We start from the raw sequence: 16,316 nt of genomic DNA, 5'->3' as shown, positions 1-16,316 counted from the left end.
ACATGTTTACAAAGATTTCCGTTCAATTTTGACTAGTTTGCCCTAGTTTCTTTTGACCCGGAAACAATCGCAAAATGTTCAAATCTGCATAAAATGTAGTTCAAATTATGGCATTTTTAAATTCACATTTTTTTATTTATGTCAGCAGGAATCCAGTTGTTTTACCTGACAAAAATAAACAAAGTGCTGGTTATTCGTAGAAAAGTAATTTAAAATGATGCCTTATTATAAACCTGTAAAACAAATTAATAAAACTATTCTAACAAACTTGTAAAAAGTATGTGTCAAATGAGGCCAATGAGAAAATCATCAGTTCTTCTGAACAGTCAAATTATTAAAACATCTGACCAAACATAAAAGGAGAACAAATTCCTTATCTTCCGCTCATGAGTATAAAAACGTTACCAACCAGATTATTCAGCAGTTCCTTCAACACCACAGTCATGGAGCAAACATACAAACGAGCAAATGAATTCCGCCACAGACTCTACAAAATATTTGGACAAGGTATGACCTGTTTTCTTAACCAAAGTTCACAGAAATTCCCATCAAAGGCTTTGCAAAATCAAATATGTTGTAGAAATTGCTTTTTCTTTTCTATTTAATTTTAAATAAAGCAAGTAAGCTACCCACTGTTCAAAATTACATGAACAATTTAACAAAAGTCAACATTTTATGCTTAATTACTGCAGGTGGATACAGTTTTGAAAACTACAACGTTCTTAATCTGTGTCTGGGACTTCTGAACGTTGTGTTACTCATAGTTGCTGTTGCTCTTAGTGCAAACTGTAAGTATCATTCACAATGTTCATCAGGATTTCATTTATAGCAATTTGCTAAATGTACTTTTATTTTTGTTGTAGTCCTCTTGCAGAAATGTTTCAACATCCCTTAAAGTTAGAAGAGATAAAAATACAATTTTTGGTTTTTCCTCATGAATTGTAAAGATCTGAAACAATAAAACTTTCATTATAATCTTATCTTGGCTGTGAATATAATTTTATTTACCTCAAATTTATAAATGACAATCTTCAAGTTTATTGTTTGTGACCCACTCCAATTGTTTTACAAGTGTGTTTTCATTTCTTCAGGTGCCAAAATCAAAAAGGACTCCCTTCAGGTTTATCACTCTGCAGCCTTACAGCTGTTCAGCAAGCTGAACGATCTCTGTAGCAACCAGAGCACTGGGATTGAAGCTGAAGGGACAATGCAAAATTATACAAAAGTAAAGGAGCAAGTTCATCAGCTGAATCTTATCAATGATGGTTACCAGAGACAGCTTAAAGCTCTGCAAGCAGAGAATACCAACCTACTGGCCAACTTGTCAGCTCTAGGTCAGACAGATGTGTAATGCAATTCATGATTACAATTTTTGAATATGTTAAGACGACACAAACATATTTCTTTGTTCCAGGTACATCTTGTAGCAGATGTTCTTCTGGGTGGACTCATTTCAACTCATCCTGCTACTACTTTTCTCCGTATGAGAAGAAGACCTGGAGAGACAGCAGAGCAGACTGCATCAGACGTGGTTCTGATCTTGTTGTGATTGATAATCAGCAGGAACAGGTGAGTTAGAAAAATAAGTAAGAAAAAATTTGCAAAATGCTGGAATAAATGTCTGCAGGTGGGACTTAAAATGCATGTTTGTGCTTACGCAGATGTTTGTGAGTCACACCATTGAAATGATGAAACTCATTAATACTGATGTCTGGAATAATGGATTCTGGATCGGCCTCACTGACATGAATGTTGAAGGAACATGGGAGTGGATCAATAATGTCACAGAGGTCGAGCCTAGGTGGGGGATTTTAATTATTACCTGAGTTTTATATAAAAAAAACGTTAAAGATTGTTGTAAATTTTTTAAGGTACTGGATAGACGGGGAGCCAAATGACTACCATGTAGGAGAAGACTGTGCAGTTGCAGTTTATAGTGCCGATAATCCGTGGAAGACGCGCTATGATGGCGGCTGCCAGAGACATAACATCCGCTGGATATGTGAAATAAATGCAAACTGATTCAAGAACTACTTTTGGAAACACACACTGTGTAAAATAAAATCAAATCCTAGTAAATGCTCAGCTTTGTGTGATTTCAGTAATTATAAATGACAATCGTTCACAGTGCTTACCTTCCACCTGCTGAAATTTAAAGTCACTCTCAGGCATGAGGCTTTTTTATACCGATTGTTTCAAATCCCTCAAGATCTTGTAAAAAACAAATAAAAAAACTGAAACTTTTGTAAATATTTTATATGAATGAATTTTGTGAAACTTCAAAAAACTCTTTAGATTCTAAAATATTTTATAACTTTTTCATTTGAAAACTGATTCACTCAGAAACTTTGACTGTTTATGATAGTAAAAGGAAGCTGAACTGGAAATTTCCTGAGTTTTCATTTCAGTTGATTTCACATCATAGCACAAAACACAAGTCAGCACATTCACATCTGGGTTTTGAAGTAACACTATTGGGAAAGTTGTTTCATTTCCCTATTCTCTTCAACTCGGAATTCAACTTTTTTGGTTACGATCGTGTCTATGCTTTCACTTGTCCTTGCACACAAGTGTTCATAACAAACAGCAGTAATGGAGAGGGCAGGACACCAAGGCTGTGGCTCTGACTGTGACACACTGGTTAGTCAAGAGGTTAGTGATGATGAAGACCTGAAGACTTGCAACCAATTTAACCAAAGCAAACTGCAAGGTATGGTTTTTAAAGATTTACCACCCTTCCACTGAAGATTTTTATCAACTCTTTACTGCATTTTTCAGATGCAGCAATAAATGATAAATCAGTCAAAAACATGTTTTGTTGTTGCTTTGTTGCCATTTTGTCTAGTGTTTTTGTTCCGTGTGAGTTCATGGAGACGTGGCAGACGGGCTGCACTAATCCTGGTGGTTCTTGCTGGTGTTCTACTTATAGCTGATATCAGCCTGGGCGTGCGCTGTAAGTTTCTGTAAACATTAATTTTCTATAAGAACTGCTGCCTGAAATGTTTAAATTCCAGTTCATTCAAACTTTATTTCAAAACCGCAACACTACTGTCAGGTTCGATTGCAGTTATTTTCACAGGAACATTAAGGAATTTCTGCAGGACAGGTCCCCTGTGTGCACCAGTAGTACATCCATCCATTTTCTGAACCCGCTTTGTACACGCAGGGTCGCGCGGGGGGTGGGGGGTGGGGGGGGCTATCTCCAGCAGTCAACGGGCAATCAAGCGGGGTACAGAGACAGAGAGCCAGTCCATCACAGGGCAACACAGAGACACACAGGACAAACAATCATGCCCACACACACACACACACTCACACCTAAGGACAATTTGGACAGACCAATCAACCTAACAGTCATGTTTTTGGACTGTGGGAGGAAGCCGGAGAAGCCGGAGAGAACCCACGCACTCAGGGACGCACAGGGAGAACATGCAAATGTAACCGGATTACAGGATACAATAAGATAATTAAAAGAAAAAATAAACAAATGGGCCAATAATTAGGTTCGGGGAGAATTGGAGGTTGTTTAAGAATGACTGGAGTCACGGGTATAGCATGAAACGGTTTATATACTAAATTTTAATAATAATGGGAGATATAACACATAAAGATAACACATAAAAACAGATGAAAACAATCGACAATAGTAAAATGCTCGGTATGAGATTTGATCATATGAGTCACAAGTCAGCCGGCGTCAAGTCAAATCCCCACGCTTGGGGTGAAAGTCAGAGTCCGGTGGTGCGATTTTTTCCTACCACACCGTTGAGATTGTTCACAGAAGAGAGCAGTCTGCTCTTCAGTTACTTGAGATGTCCTGGTTCGTTCAGTGGTTAAGGCTCGCCATCTCCCTCGTCAGGAAGAAATCCAGTTCTCGTTCCAAGTGAGTGATCATAGGAGTCGGGATCAAACCCAAGGAAAAAAAAAACCCAGCCTGTAAACAACAGGACTGTTAGCAAGTTGGCATCGACCCTTCTCGTCACATCACAGCATAAAGTCTTACAGACTTAAACAAATGCTTCACTCTATTGGCATAGCCAATCATGTTTGGGTTCACAGTTCAACTAACATAACATCAATTTGATTGTCTATTAAAATAATTCTCAGTAGCTCTGGAAATATAATTACATATGACAACAATTGTTCAGCTCAATAGGCTCAGTTAGATTCTATTACTCTACACTATTCGACAAGAAATACATTCATGACAACAAGGATACATTTAGTTGTGTTTCTATACAGCATTGTGACACCTTGTATATCTGTAACACAATAAATAAATAAATAAATAAATAAACAAACAAATAAATAAATAAATAAATAAAATTTTCTATAACAAAATTAAACAAAATATAAATTCTGGTCCTTTGGTCCACCTTTGTAAAATAATTCCTCCCTAATCAGTTAGCTTTTATTTATTTTTATTTATCTATTTTTTTTATTATTAAATGTTTGGTTAAGGGACGCATTGCTAATTCTATGGTGTTAGCTATAACGCCCCTGAGGACCTTGTACATCTAGGCCGTACCACCATTAACTGGCGGTTTGAGCCGTTAACTCCTGGGAATCCCATATGCCCTACCGCCGTTAACTGGCGGTTTGAGCCGTTAACTCCTATATGCCCTACCACCGTTAACTGGTAGTTTGAGATGTTAACTCCTGGGATCTAACGTCTAGCAGCCCACTGCTGTCACCTCGGTTGCTGTAATTAGCTTTTTGAATTTAATAATTTACTGAATTTAATCTCATTCACTCACCAACGCGCTCCAACGGTTCCCTCCTACAGAGGATTGGTTCACTCTGTCGTCTCCACACAAATCTATAAGAATGGAATTAATTTGATAAGCTATTTAAGTTTCCTTTTTTTTTTTAAGTTGCATCGTTAGCTTTTTCTCTTCTTTTTTCTTTACTCACCGCGTTGGTTCCAAGTTCCTAGCTCTTATTAGAAGGAGTCAAGTCCGCCTCTCCCTCTATCTATGCGGCACCCAAATCAGGGTTCTTCACGGCCTCGACCGTTGTTTTTTTTTCTCTCTCTCTCTCTCTCTAACCGCTCAGTCTTTGCTTTCTGTATCTGCGTGCTGCACAGCCGTTTGTCTCTCCTCTCGCTCAGCTGCGTCGCACGGTTTTATTTCGCGGAGGCGGGACTTATTTCTCTCAGCCAATGAAATTTCAGATTCCCACCTGGACCAATAGTATACAGCTTTCCTCTTCTGTTTCTGTTAGTGATGTTCAAGATTCTTGTTTTAACCGATGTTTAATATTAAACTCGTTATTTTAGTTATTCACCCTTCCAATAATTCATTATGAAATTATCTATTAGTTAATTAGATATCTATTAATTAGTATTGTTAATTTCCTTAATTTATATTTTATATTTTATCTAAATTGAGGATGGATCATATTAGTAAGCCAATTAGTTAATACCTCATTAAGGTTCTAGCTTCTGGGTTACATCCTCCCCCATTAAATATCATGCACGTCCCTGTGCATTGTTTCTACGGGGTACACAACTTCTTGAGTAAGAGAGTCAATAAAAGCTTTATTAAGTCCTTGGAAAAGGGACCTAACTACGGTCACTAGTGGATTGCCCAATTGAGAGTAAGTTAGTCTTTGAGGAGGCTGACTACTTCGTTCAGATCTCCTGACATACATCTCTGGTTGCACAGTATCATGCTCATCCGTTTCGGTTTGATTCTCAACTGAGACAGGACGAAGTGAGCTCTCTGTTTCCGACAGAGCTGATGAGCTATTCTCTAAGACTTTGGTCTTTTCAGATGTATGTGTCTGATCGTGTATGATGGGTTCAAAACTTACATCACGTTGCTGCGACTTTAGGACACCATCCAATTGAGGTAGGTTTGTGTTAGTTTCATCCCCCGTTTCTACGTCAGGTAAGTATACTTCGTTTTTTTTCGTTTTTTCAGGTAAGTATGTTGCTGCTTCTTTCACTCTTTCAGGTAAGAATGTCGCAGTTTCACTCATTCTGTCAGGTAAGAATGTTTCGGTGTTGATGCCTTTGTCAAGTAAGGACAATTCAGCATTTTCATTACCAGCTAAGGTTGGTTCCTTGCGATCCCCTGTGTGTAAGGATAGTGTGTTTTGTTGTTGAATATTATTTACCGGTCCTGAATCTGCTATGAGTTCCCTATTTGGCAAGGTGACCTCTATTTGATAGGATGGTCGGTTTAGCACTTGTGGAAGATCAGAGTAATAAAACTCATCTACCTCTTCGTCAAGTGGCTCATCTGGGTCAGGTTCTAAGGCTGAACTCTGTCTTGTATGAGGTCTGCTAGGTTTCGTAACGCGTTCTGTTTCATTTTCTAATGAAGAGAGAAAACCACAAGGCAGTAAAAGATCTCTGTGGAGTGTTCTGTTGGGTCCTTCTCCGTTCTCTGGTTTTACAGTGTATACTGGCAAGTTTTCCATCTGTTTGAGAACTATATACACTGTTTGCTCCCATTTGTCTGCTAATTTATGCTTTTCTCTTAAGCGAAGATTTCGGACTAAAACACGATCTCCCACACCTAGTGTGGACTCACGAATGTTTCTGTCGAACCGTTCTTTGTTCTTCCTCGCTGTTTTTTGAGAGTTTTTTATGACAATGTCATAACTCTGTTCCAGATGACTCTTCAGTTCTTTAACATACTGAGAATGAGTTATAGAGGGCTTGTTCAAATGCGGTAACCCAAAGGCAATATCTATAGGCAACCGAGGCTGCCTACCGAACATTAGCTCGTAGGGAGAGTATCCCGTCACGTCATTTTTTGTACAATTGTACGAGTGAGTAAGTGGTTTTACAAAATCGCGCCAGTGATGTTTCTCAGTGGCTTGTAAAGTTCCCAACATGCTGAGTAATGTACGATTGTACCGTTCAACGGGGTTGCCACGAGGGTGATAAGGGCTCGTTCTGACTTTACGGATACCAAGTAAAGAACAAAGTTCCTTGATTGTACGTGATTCGAAATCCCGTCCCTGATCACTATGAAGACGCTCAGGAAACCCGTAGTGGACTAAAAAATGTTCCCACAGGTTCTTCGCGACGGTGGTGGCTTTCTGATCTTTGGTTGGGATGGACACTGCATACTTTGTAAAATGGTCTGTAATCACTAAGACATCTTTAGTGTTCTTACTGTCTGGTTCTATGGAGAGAAAATCCATGCAAACTAACTCCATAGGTCTGGTGGTGGTAATACTCACCATTGGAGCAGCTTTGTCAGGGAGGGCCTTCCGACGGATACATCTTTCGCAAGTTTTAACTTTGATTTCGATATCACTAGCCATTCTTGGCCAGTAAAAACGGGACCGAATGAGATCTGTCGTACGTTCAACCCCAAGATGCCCCATATCATCATGTAGGCTTTGCATGACTGTTGAACGTAATGAATCAGGCAAGACTAACTGCAATGATGTCTCTGGTCCTAATTGGCGTCTCCGGTACAGTAAATCATTTTGAAACTCAAACCGTTTCCACTCTCTCAAAAGGTTAAGAACCACCGGGGGTTCTGCAATAGTATCAGTTGGCGGTTTATTGTCAGTCATAAGCAGCTGAATGACTCGGCCAATGGTTGGATCTTTCCTCTGCAAGGAGACAAGGTCAGCATGGTTATACTTGGGCACAGCAAAGAAACTGTCACTATTGTCTTCCAACTGGAATAGGTCTGGAATGGCCGCTGCAGACATGGCAAGTGACTGAACTAAACCACAAGGAGAATCAGTCTCATCCAAGACCATGTGCTTTTGGCATGTTGCCTTCACTGCTTCGGCTTGAAGTTGAAGCTCGACTTCTTTGACAGAGGATAAAAGATGAGATCGGAACTCATCTAGTCGTTGGCATTCCTCAGTGAATTTTGAGTTGTCTTCAGGTTTATCATGCAGCCTCCTAGACAGGCCATCCGCGTCAACGTTCTGTGTACCTGCACGGTATCTGATGTCAAAATTATAGGTGGACAACGCAGCTAGCCAACGATAGCTCGTTGCATCGAGTTTTGCCGTTGTTAAGAGGTAAGTTAACGGATTATTATCAGTAATGACAGTGAATGTGTTCCCATACAAATAGTCATGAAACTTATCTGTTATGGCCCACTTTAAGGCTAGAAACTCCAACTTGTGCGCAGGGTACCTAGTTTCACTAGAGCTTAAACCGCGACTTGCATAAGCGATTACCTGTGTGACACCGTTTTGCACTTGGTATAGCGCTGCACCGAGTCCGGTCGTACTAGCATCTGTGCGTACTAGATATGGGAGTTTTGCGTCAGCGTAGCCAAGAACTGGCGAAGTGGTAAGTTTTTCAATAATAGTTTGAAAGGACTTCTCACAGTCTTGGCTCCAACGATTCCCAAAGGGTTCTTTGGGGTTCAAGTACTTTGATCTACATGGTGGTGTTTTAAAGTTTTTCCGTTTGGGTTGATAACCAGCCGTGAGAGATGTTAGTGGCTTGACAATATTTGAGTAATCTTTAACGAAGCGTCGGTAATAACCGGTAAATCCTAAGAAAGATTGGAGTTCCTTCAAAGTCTGAGGCTTCGGCCATGTTTTGAGTGCTTCCACCTTATCTGGATCGGTTTTTATGCCATCTCGAGATACTATATGTCCAAGATAACGCACAGATGTCTGGAAAAAACGACACTTATCTGGTGATAGCTTGAGTCCGTATTCTCTAAGCCGTTCAAGAACGTGAGAAAGTCTGGTTTCGTGTTCTTCCAAGGAGTTGGAAAAGACGATCAAGTCGTCTAGGAAAACTAACACTTCCTTCAGATTAATGTCCTTCATACACTTTTCCATAACCCGTTGGAAAGTGCTTGGAGCATTTGTTATTCCTTGTGGCATACGGTTAAATTCATAAAACCCAAACGGGCAAACAAAAGCAGTTTTAGGTTTATCCTTTTCACACATCTCTATTTGATAGTAACCTGACTTGAGGTCCATCACAGAAAACCACTGTGATCCAGCGAGAGCAGAAAAGGACTCCTCCAAGTTAGGCAGGGCATATGCGTCGCGAATGGTTTGCAGATTAAGCTTTCTATAGTCTATACATAGACGTACCTCACCATTCTTTTTCCGAACTACCACTATTGGTGAGGCAAATGGAGACTCCGACTCTCTTATTATACCGGTTTCCAAGAGGGCTTCCAAATGTTTTCTCACGGCTTCATAATCATGTGGATGGATCGGCCGAGATTTCTGTTTGAATGGGGTCTCGTCTTTTAAGTTGATGTGATGTCTTATCTGTTGTGTATGACCAAAATCAAGATCGTGGTGCGAAAACACATCGGAGTAAGTGTTAAGTTTGTTGGTGATCCTCCCTTTCCATTCTTCGGACAAGGGCGAAGTACCGAAGTCAAAACTGAGAGGAGGGTTTGAAGGTGAAGTCTGTTGCTGCGAACTACACGCCGCAAGTACTTTCTGATCACTTTTGTCAGGTTCTGGATATGGCATAACACGATCGGCTTTAACTAACTCAGCGATCACACAGTTAGTGGGTAATGTGATGTCATGGTTAGTTTCGTTTCTTAGTACAACAGGTACTTTGTATGGACCATGTGAAGGTAAGGAAATGAGGCAACAGTCTACAATTATACCCCCTGGTAGAGAACCATTGGTGGGTTGTTCAATGAGTGCATAAGGCTCATGCTTGTTTTGGCTGGGTTGCATAAACCCTTCTAGTAACAGTTTTTTATTTGCAGGGAGAACTTCTTGGGTTCTCCCTCGAAGCTTCACCACACCAACTCGTCCATCTTTGCTTTGTTTTTTTCTGACTGCTAAGGCTTTTAGCACGTGTTGGTACCCATAAGAGAGTGCCTTGGAATCAGGTAAGTTATTGGCAGACAATTGCTCATACAAAGGATCGAGTGTGTTTGTGCCAATGAGTAGTGGTGTATCAGAGTTTGAGCTTATATCCGGAACCACTAACGCAAGGGTAGGTAACTCAAGTCCAGACTGATCGAGCTCTTTTGGAAATGTGACACTTATCTCTATGTATCCTAAATAAGGAACTGCTTGACCGTTTGCGCCCTCGACTTCTAACAGATTACTGATGGGTTTAATTGAGAGGTCAGGTAAGTGTTCTTGGTAAAAAGAATTGGCAATGGTGGTTACCTGGGACCCTGAATCCAGTAAACAATTACATTCAACACTGTTAACTGAGACTGTAGCTGTGCATCGCCCACCCACTAATCTTTTGGGAAGTTTTGGCACTGAATGAGCATGAACTGGCTTGCAAAAAAGTCTCTCTGTCCTTTCCTTAGAGGGACTTGGTTCTACTTTAGCACCTATCTGTCCCACGATAGGAGCTTCTACCGGTTTAAAGGAGGAGACTGAGCAATTGGCTTTGACATCTCCCACTCGCGCTGCTTCTGTCTAAGAGCAAGTCTTTTAGTTGCAACTAGTGCTGGATTTGGCTCGTTGCTACAGCTAGAAGCTATGTGCCCATCTTCTCCGCACTTAAAACAGTATCCAGGCTTTGGTCTGGGCACCACTGCTGTTATCTGCTGAATCTGTTTGGGCTCATCTGGAATTTTAGTCCCCACACGGGGTTTTGACTCTTTTTGAGTTTTCCTTGCCTTTTTATCTGTGTTGTTAACCTTAAGCTGTGCAATTTGGCTCCTGAGCTCAGCGATTTGTTTGCGTAAGTCATCACAGTTATCATCTATTTCCAGTTCACAAGTGTTTTTACTCTGAGAGCATGTTGTTTGCACATTTGAATACACTCTAGTTCGTTGTGCCCCTAAGTGTTGTTTCATGCGTGCTGCTTTAGTAGCCTGTTTGTCTTCTTCAGTGCGCAGTTTGAGGAGAAGTGCTGTAAAATGAGGCGGGTTGTCTTTCTTTTGTTCGAGTTGCAGGTTTGAAATCAGCGAGCTGTCCCAACAGCCTCTGCAAAACTGCTTGAGCAGCTGCTGGTCGGCGTCACTGGAGGAAATTCCATTCCTCTGAATAACTAGGTTTAACAAGGTGTATAACCTCTGAAAGTAATCGGAAGGTTTTTCACCACTGTCCTGGTTTGTGTTTAAGAAGCGAGCAAAGAGCTCGTCGCCGTCTTCGACAGCTGCGTAAGCTGAATCGAGATGTTCAAGGTACGTTTCCGGGTCGGATTTTGGACTAAGAGCTTTAACGATGCTCGCTGCTGGGGCTGACAGACTCTCCACGATTCTTCGTACAATTTGGGACTTGGTGAGTGAAGGATCATTTATGCATAACACTACACTACTACGCCAAGTATCATAGTCAGTTTCAAAAGAAGGGTGTGGAACTCGCCCTGAGAACGGTTTTAGTCTGTATTGTGAAGTAGGCGGAGGGATAACCTCACTGCTTTTAAAAATGTGTTCCACAATAACTCGCTGAACCTCAGGTGTGTTTAAAAGATTTGGTGGAATGCAAGGGTTTTGTTTTCCAGTCTCTGTAGGTGGACAATTGTCCTTTGAGTTGTTCATATAGTTAACTTCTGGTGTTAAAGGCAGGGAATATGTAACTTGGTCACTATGGAGCATTGGCTCTGGTTCAGTGACTGGTTCAGATGCATGGGTATCCCTTCCTAAAGATTCCCCAATTTTTGCCAGTTCCTCCATTAGAAGGTCTTTAAATGATTGATTGCTACACGCAGCTATGTCCCTGAGCTCTGACAGATAGGCATCAGTGGCAGATGTGCTAGTTTCTAGACTGTACGCGCTGGCTAGGTCTTGAATATGGAAGAAAACATCTGGGTTCCTAGTACAAGGTTTGTCATAGGGTAAACATTGTTTCTTTAATTCCTTAACAGTGGCTTCATGTTGAAACTCCACAATAATCTGATCACAGTTTGGTAACTTAATGCGCCTGTTAACTGGTCCGAATCCTTCCATAAACCCAAAGACTTCGTTATCAAGGTCTGTATCAGTTAACCCACTGATTAAAACAGCATTTGAAACTTTGACCTTTTCGGTTTTCACAACTTCCATTTTAAAACACTCAAAAGTACCAATAATGCCAAAATGGCAAACCACTGTGACCTCCAGGCACTCTTATGATGTCAGTCAATGGTTAGCTAAGGTAACAACTCTACAATTCTCCTGGCTGGCTCGCCAAGTTTTATGTAACCGGATTACAGGATACAATAAGATAATTAAAAGAAAAAATAAACAAATGGGCCAATAATTAGGTTCGGGGAGAATTGGAGGTTGTTTAAGAATGACTGGAGTCACGGGTATAGCATGAAACGGTTTATATACTAAATTTTAATAATAATGGGAGATATAACACATAAAGATAACACATAAAAACAGATGAAAACAATCGACAATAGTAAAATGCTCGGTATGAGATTTGATCATATGAGTCACAAGTCAGCCGGCGTCAAGTCAAATCCCCACGCTTGGGGTGAAAGTCAGAGTCCGGTGGTGCGATTTTTTCCTACCACACCGTTGAGATTGTTCACAGAAGAGAGCAGTCTGCTCTTCAGTTACTTGAGATGTCCTGGTTCGTTCAGTGGTTAAGGCTCGCCATCTCCCTCGTCAGGAAGAAATCCAGTTCTCGTTCCAAGTGAGTGATCATAGGAGTCGGGATCAAACCCAAGGAAAAAAAAAACCCAGCCTGTAAACAACAGGACTGTTAGCAAGTTGGCATCGACCCTTCTCGTCACATCACAGCATAAAGTCTTACAGACTTAAACAAATGCTTCACTCTATTGGCATAGCCAATCATGTTTGGGTTCACAGTTCAACTAACATAACATCAATTTGATTGTCTATTAAAATAATTCTCAGTAGCTCTGGAAATATAATTACATATGACAACAATTGTTCAGCTCAATAGGCTCAGTTAGATTCTATTACTCTACACTATTCGACAAGAAATACATTCATGACAACAAGGATACATTTAGTTGTGTTTCTATACAGCATTGTGACACCTTGTATATCTGTAACACAATAAATAAATAAATAAATAAATAAACAAACAAATAAATAAATAAATAAATAAAATTTTCTATAACAAAATTAAACAAAATATAAATTCTGGTCCTTTGGTCCACCTTTGTAAAATAATTCCTCCCTAATCAGTTAGCTTTTATTTATTTTTATTTATCTATTTTTTTTATTATTAAATGTTTGGTTAAGGGACGCATTGCTAATTCTATGGTGTTAGCTATAACGCCCCTGAGGACCTTGTACATCTAGGCCGTACCACCATTAACTGGCGGTTTGAGCCGTTAACTCCTGGGAATCCCATATGCCCTACCGCCGTTAACTGGCGGTTTGAGCCGTTAACTCCTATATGCCCTACCACCGTTAACTGGTAGTTTGAGATGTTAACTCCTGGGATCTAACGTCTAGCAGCCCACTGCTGTCACCTCGGTTGCTGTAATTAGCTTTTTGAATTTAATAATTTACTGAATTTAATCTCATTCACTCACCAACGCGCTCCAACGGTTCCCTCCTACAGAGGATTGGTTCACTCTGTCGTCTCCACACAAATCTATAAGAATGGAATTAATTTGATAAGCTATTTAAGTTTCCTTTTTTTTTTTAAGTTGCATCGTTAGCTTTTTCTCTTCTTTTTTCTTTACTCACCGCGTTGGTTCCAAGTTCCTAGCTCTTATTAGAAGGAGTCAAGTCCGCCTCTCCCTCTATCTATGCGGCACCCAAATCAGGGTTCTTCACGGCCTCGACCGTTGTTTTTTTTTTCTCTCTCTCTCTCTCTCTAACCGCTCAGTCTTTGCTTTCTGTATCTGCGTGCTGCACAGCCGTTTGTCTCTCCTCTCGCTCAGCTGCGTCGCACGGTTTTATTTCGCGGAGGCGGGACTTATTTCTCTCAGCCAATGAAATTTCAGATTCCCACCTGGACCAATAGTATACAGCTTTCCTCTTCTGTTTCTGTTAGTGATGTTCAAGATTCTTGTTTTAACCGATGTTTAATATTAAACTCGTTATTTTAGTTATTCACCCTTCCAATAATTCATTATGAAATTATCTATTAGTTAATTAGATATCTATTAATTAGTATTGTTAATTTCCTTAATTTATATTTTATATTTTATCTAAATTGAGGATGGATCATATTAGTAAGCCAATTAGTTAATACCTCATTAAGGTTCTAGCTTCTGGGTTACACAAACTCCATGCAGAAAGATCCCAGGCCGGGAAGCGAACCCAGGACCTTCTTGCTACAAGGCAACAGCTCTAACCACTGCGCCACCGCGCAGCCACACCAGCAGTACATGTAACTTCTTATGGTGATAGTTTTAAATGTTTATACAATAATGTCAGATGATCTGTTGATAAAGTCTGGATGTTGGAGATGGTCATAACTAGCTGTTAGCTCATCAGTCCTATACAGTGTAAAAGCTCAGAACTTTTAGGAAATTTGAGAAAATTAGTAAAATAGTTATTGTGTTTAATTAAAAAAAATACTATTTAAACCAAATCAGTTTTATTCAAAGAAATTGACTTAATTTTGATTTTAATTCCTTAGATTGTTTGGTAAAATTTAGAAGCTTGACCTGCAGATCAGGATTGCAGTAAAAATCTGAACCAATGCCATTTTCTGCAGACAACAACCTCAAAGATGCCCACCTCACTCTTGAACATGCAGAACGCATCGGCAAAGCGATGGATGAACTCCAAAAACCTCAAAAGAGTGCCGTCAAACCCACGATGGGTTCCCACAAGCAGCTAGACATCGATATGCAGGACCAACAGGAGACCATCTGGGAACTGGAGCACCAGACCAAATCAAGCAAAGCTTACCGAGTGCAGATTGAGGAAATGACCAAGAACAATGAATACCTGAAATCACACTTACCAATGACTGGTGAGAGATGGTTTTCTTAAATGAAAAGGGCATCATAGAGTCAGGGTTTGTTTTGACACATTTAGCTGTTTATTTTCCCTCAACAGCTGGTGGCTGCGGGCGCTGTCCTTCAGGATGGATCTTGATGAACTCAGCCTGCTACTTCTTCCACTTTTCTGATGCTGCTGGACTCAAATCATGGAACAAAGCGAGGAAGTTCTGCCAAATGTATGGAGGAGACCTTGTAGTTATAGACAGCAAAGACAAGCAGGTAAGTTATTCTTCCTGGACAAAATGCTTTTAGACTTTTTTAATTTTAATCAACAAATTTTGTTTCGTTTTCTCGCTCTGATAGAAAGCAATTGTAAATCACTTGGTACATTATGTTGAGCCCTCAAAAGTCCATATAGGCTTCTGGTTTGGACTGAGCGATTCTCACATCGAAGGGACTTGGAAATGGTTGGATGGAACCAGTCTTGTTGAAGGGTAAAAGTGCAACAACAGCACTAGTGTCTTCACATTTAGTTGACACAAAGATCTGCGATGCATCTCTGTAAAGTAACCCACTGTATGCTGCAGGTTCTGGATGGATGGAGAACCAAATGACACCAACAACGAGGACTGTGCATCAGTGTATGCCAAAAAGAACTTCTTCAAGGCTTGGAACGATTTAACGTGTGAACATGAACAAAAATGGATTTGTGAGAAAGCACCAACCTCTGAGAGTTGAGCTTTTTTTTTGATACAACAAATAATTTCCCTTGTAATTACTTTAGTTTGTTTTAGTCACTCAACTGTGTGGCTACAGCGAATACCTGCAGAGAAAAAAGTTTCAACTCAGTGTCAATAGTGTTCATTCATAGCTTGTCCTGCTGATGTTGTGTCTACCACTAGAGGGCAGTACTGAATAGAAGAAAGAGGTAAGAGAGAGAGAAGTGCTAAGAGGAGTTAAGATGGATGCCTCATATTGCTACATGTGATGCAGGTTCGAATAAAGCTTGGAAAAGGAAATCTTGCTGATTCGGGCCACTTTCAGATTTAACGGCTGATCATAACACATTGCAGATCAGAGGAATTTATAAATTAACATCCAAGTTTTTTATATCTGTGTTTTAAACCTGCGAAAACAATTTATTTTAAAGCTTGAAGATAACGGCAATTAATTAGGACCAAAATGGTGATGTAGAAATATTCAAATGTGCATGCACTTTTTCATTTATGTCTATTTCTGAATCAACATTTTAAAAACTGTAAAGTAGCCAAAAGTACAAAAAATAAATGAAAGGAGCAAACAACTGTGTTCTTCCTTGTCCTCGTAAATAGTGACCTCTGCTTTGTATTTGCTTAAAAAAAGCTTCTCAGGTTTGTCAATGTCAATGTCAATTTTATTTATATAGCACATTTCCAACAATCAGAGACTGCACAAAGTGCTGTACACAGACAAGCAGTAAATAAAATGATAATACAATGAGCCTTCCAGTAGACCCTAAAATTGCTTAACTATAAAATTAATTAAAAGCAAGGGTAAAAAGGTAGGTTTTTAAAAGAGACTGTTT

At 40.0% G+C, this 16,316-nt stretch overlaps 2 protein-coding genes across 3 annotated transcripts; both read left to right on the top strand.

Moving 5' to 3' along the window:
- Positions 1–177: 177 nt before the first annotated feature.
- LOC139063887 (asialoglycoprotein receptor 1-like) lies at positions 178–2,079 on the top strand. 2 transcript variants are annotated; one of them, XM_070546812.1, is made up of 6 exons: positions 178–507; positions 693–788; positions 1,092–1,334; positions 1,415–1,569; positions 1,662–1,801; positions 1,872–2,079. In XM_070546812.1, the coding sequence occupies exons 1-6, from the start codon at positions 387–389 to the stop codon at positions 2,020–2,022; spliced, it is 906 nt and encodes a 301-aa protein (XP_070402913.1). In that variant the 5' UTR covers positions 178–386; the 3' UTR covers positions 2,023–2,079. The 2 variants fall into 2 exon arrangements, with proteins under 2 accessions (XP_070402913.1, XP_070402914.1); XM_070546813.1 differs by having other exon boundaries at positions 1,852–2,079.
- Positions 2,080–2,516: 437 nt separating this feature from the next.
- LOC107392394 (C-type lectin domain family 4 member M) lies at positions 2,517–16,052 on the top strand. Its single transcript, XM_070546811.1, has 6 exons — positions 2,517–2,710; positions 2,846–2,953; positions 14,521–14,781; positions 14,868–15,031; positions 15,116–15,246; positions 15,340–16,052. Exons 1-6 carry the CDS (start codon positions 2,593–2,595, stop codon positions 15,488–15,490), a joined length of 933 nt encoding a protein of 310 aa, XP_070402912.1. The 5' UTR covers positions 2,517–2,592; the 3' UTR covers positions 15,491–16,052.
- The last annotated feature ends 264 nt before the right edge of the window (positions 16,053–16,316 follow it).

This window comes from Nothobranchius furzeri, chromosome 18, assembly GCF_043380555.1.
Source record: "Nothobranchius furzeri strain GRZ-AD chromosome 18, NfurGRZ-RIMD1, whole genome shotgun sequence".
NCBI lineage: Eukaryota > Metazoa > Chordata > Actinopteri > Cyprinodontiformes > Nothobranchiidae > Nothobranchius > Nothobranchius furzeri.
This window is presented reverse-complemented; position numbering and strand designations above follow the sequence as displayed.

What these genes read in the sequence shown, in the direction of transcription:
- LOC139063887 (XM_070546812.1), top strand. Translation starts at nt 387, where the DNA reads ATGAGTATAAAAACGTTACCAACCAGATTATTCAGCAGTTCCTTCAAC. An exon ending in GGCCAACTTGTCAGCTCTAG is followed by an intron (nt 1,335 to 1,414) that starts GTCAGACAGATG and finishes TCTTTGTTCCAG; the next exon opens with GTACATCTTGTAGCAGATGT. An exon ending in TTGATAATCAGCAGGAACAG is followed by an intron (nt 1,570 to 1,661) that starts GTGAGTTAGAAA and finishes GTGCTTACGCAG; the next exon opens with ATGTTTGTGAGTCACACCAT.
- LOC107392394 (XM_070546811.1), top strand. Translation starts at nt 2,593, where the DNA reads ATGGAGAGGGCAGGACACCAAGGCTGTGGCTCTGACTGTGACACACTG. An exon ending in TAACCAAAGCAAACTGCAAG is followed by an intron (nt 2,711 to 2,845) that starts GTATGGTTTTTA and finishes CATTTTGTCTAG; the next exon opens with TGTTTTTGTTCCGTGTGAGT. An exon ending in ATCACACTTACCAATGACTG is followed by an intron (nt 14,782 to 14,867) that starts GTGAGAGATGGT and finishes TTCCCTCAACAG; the next exon opens with CTGGTGGCTGCGGGCGCTGT.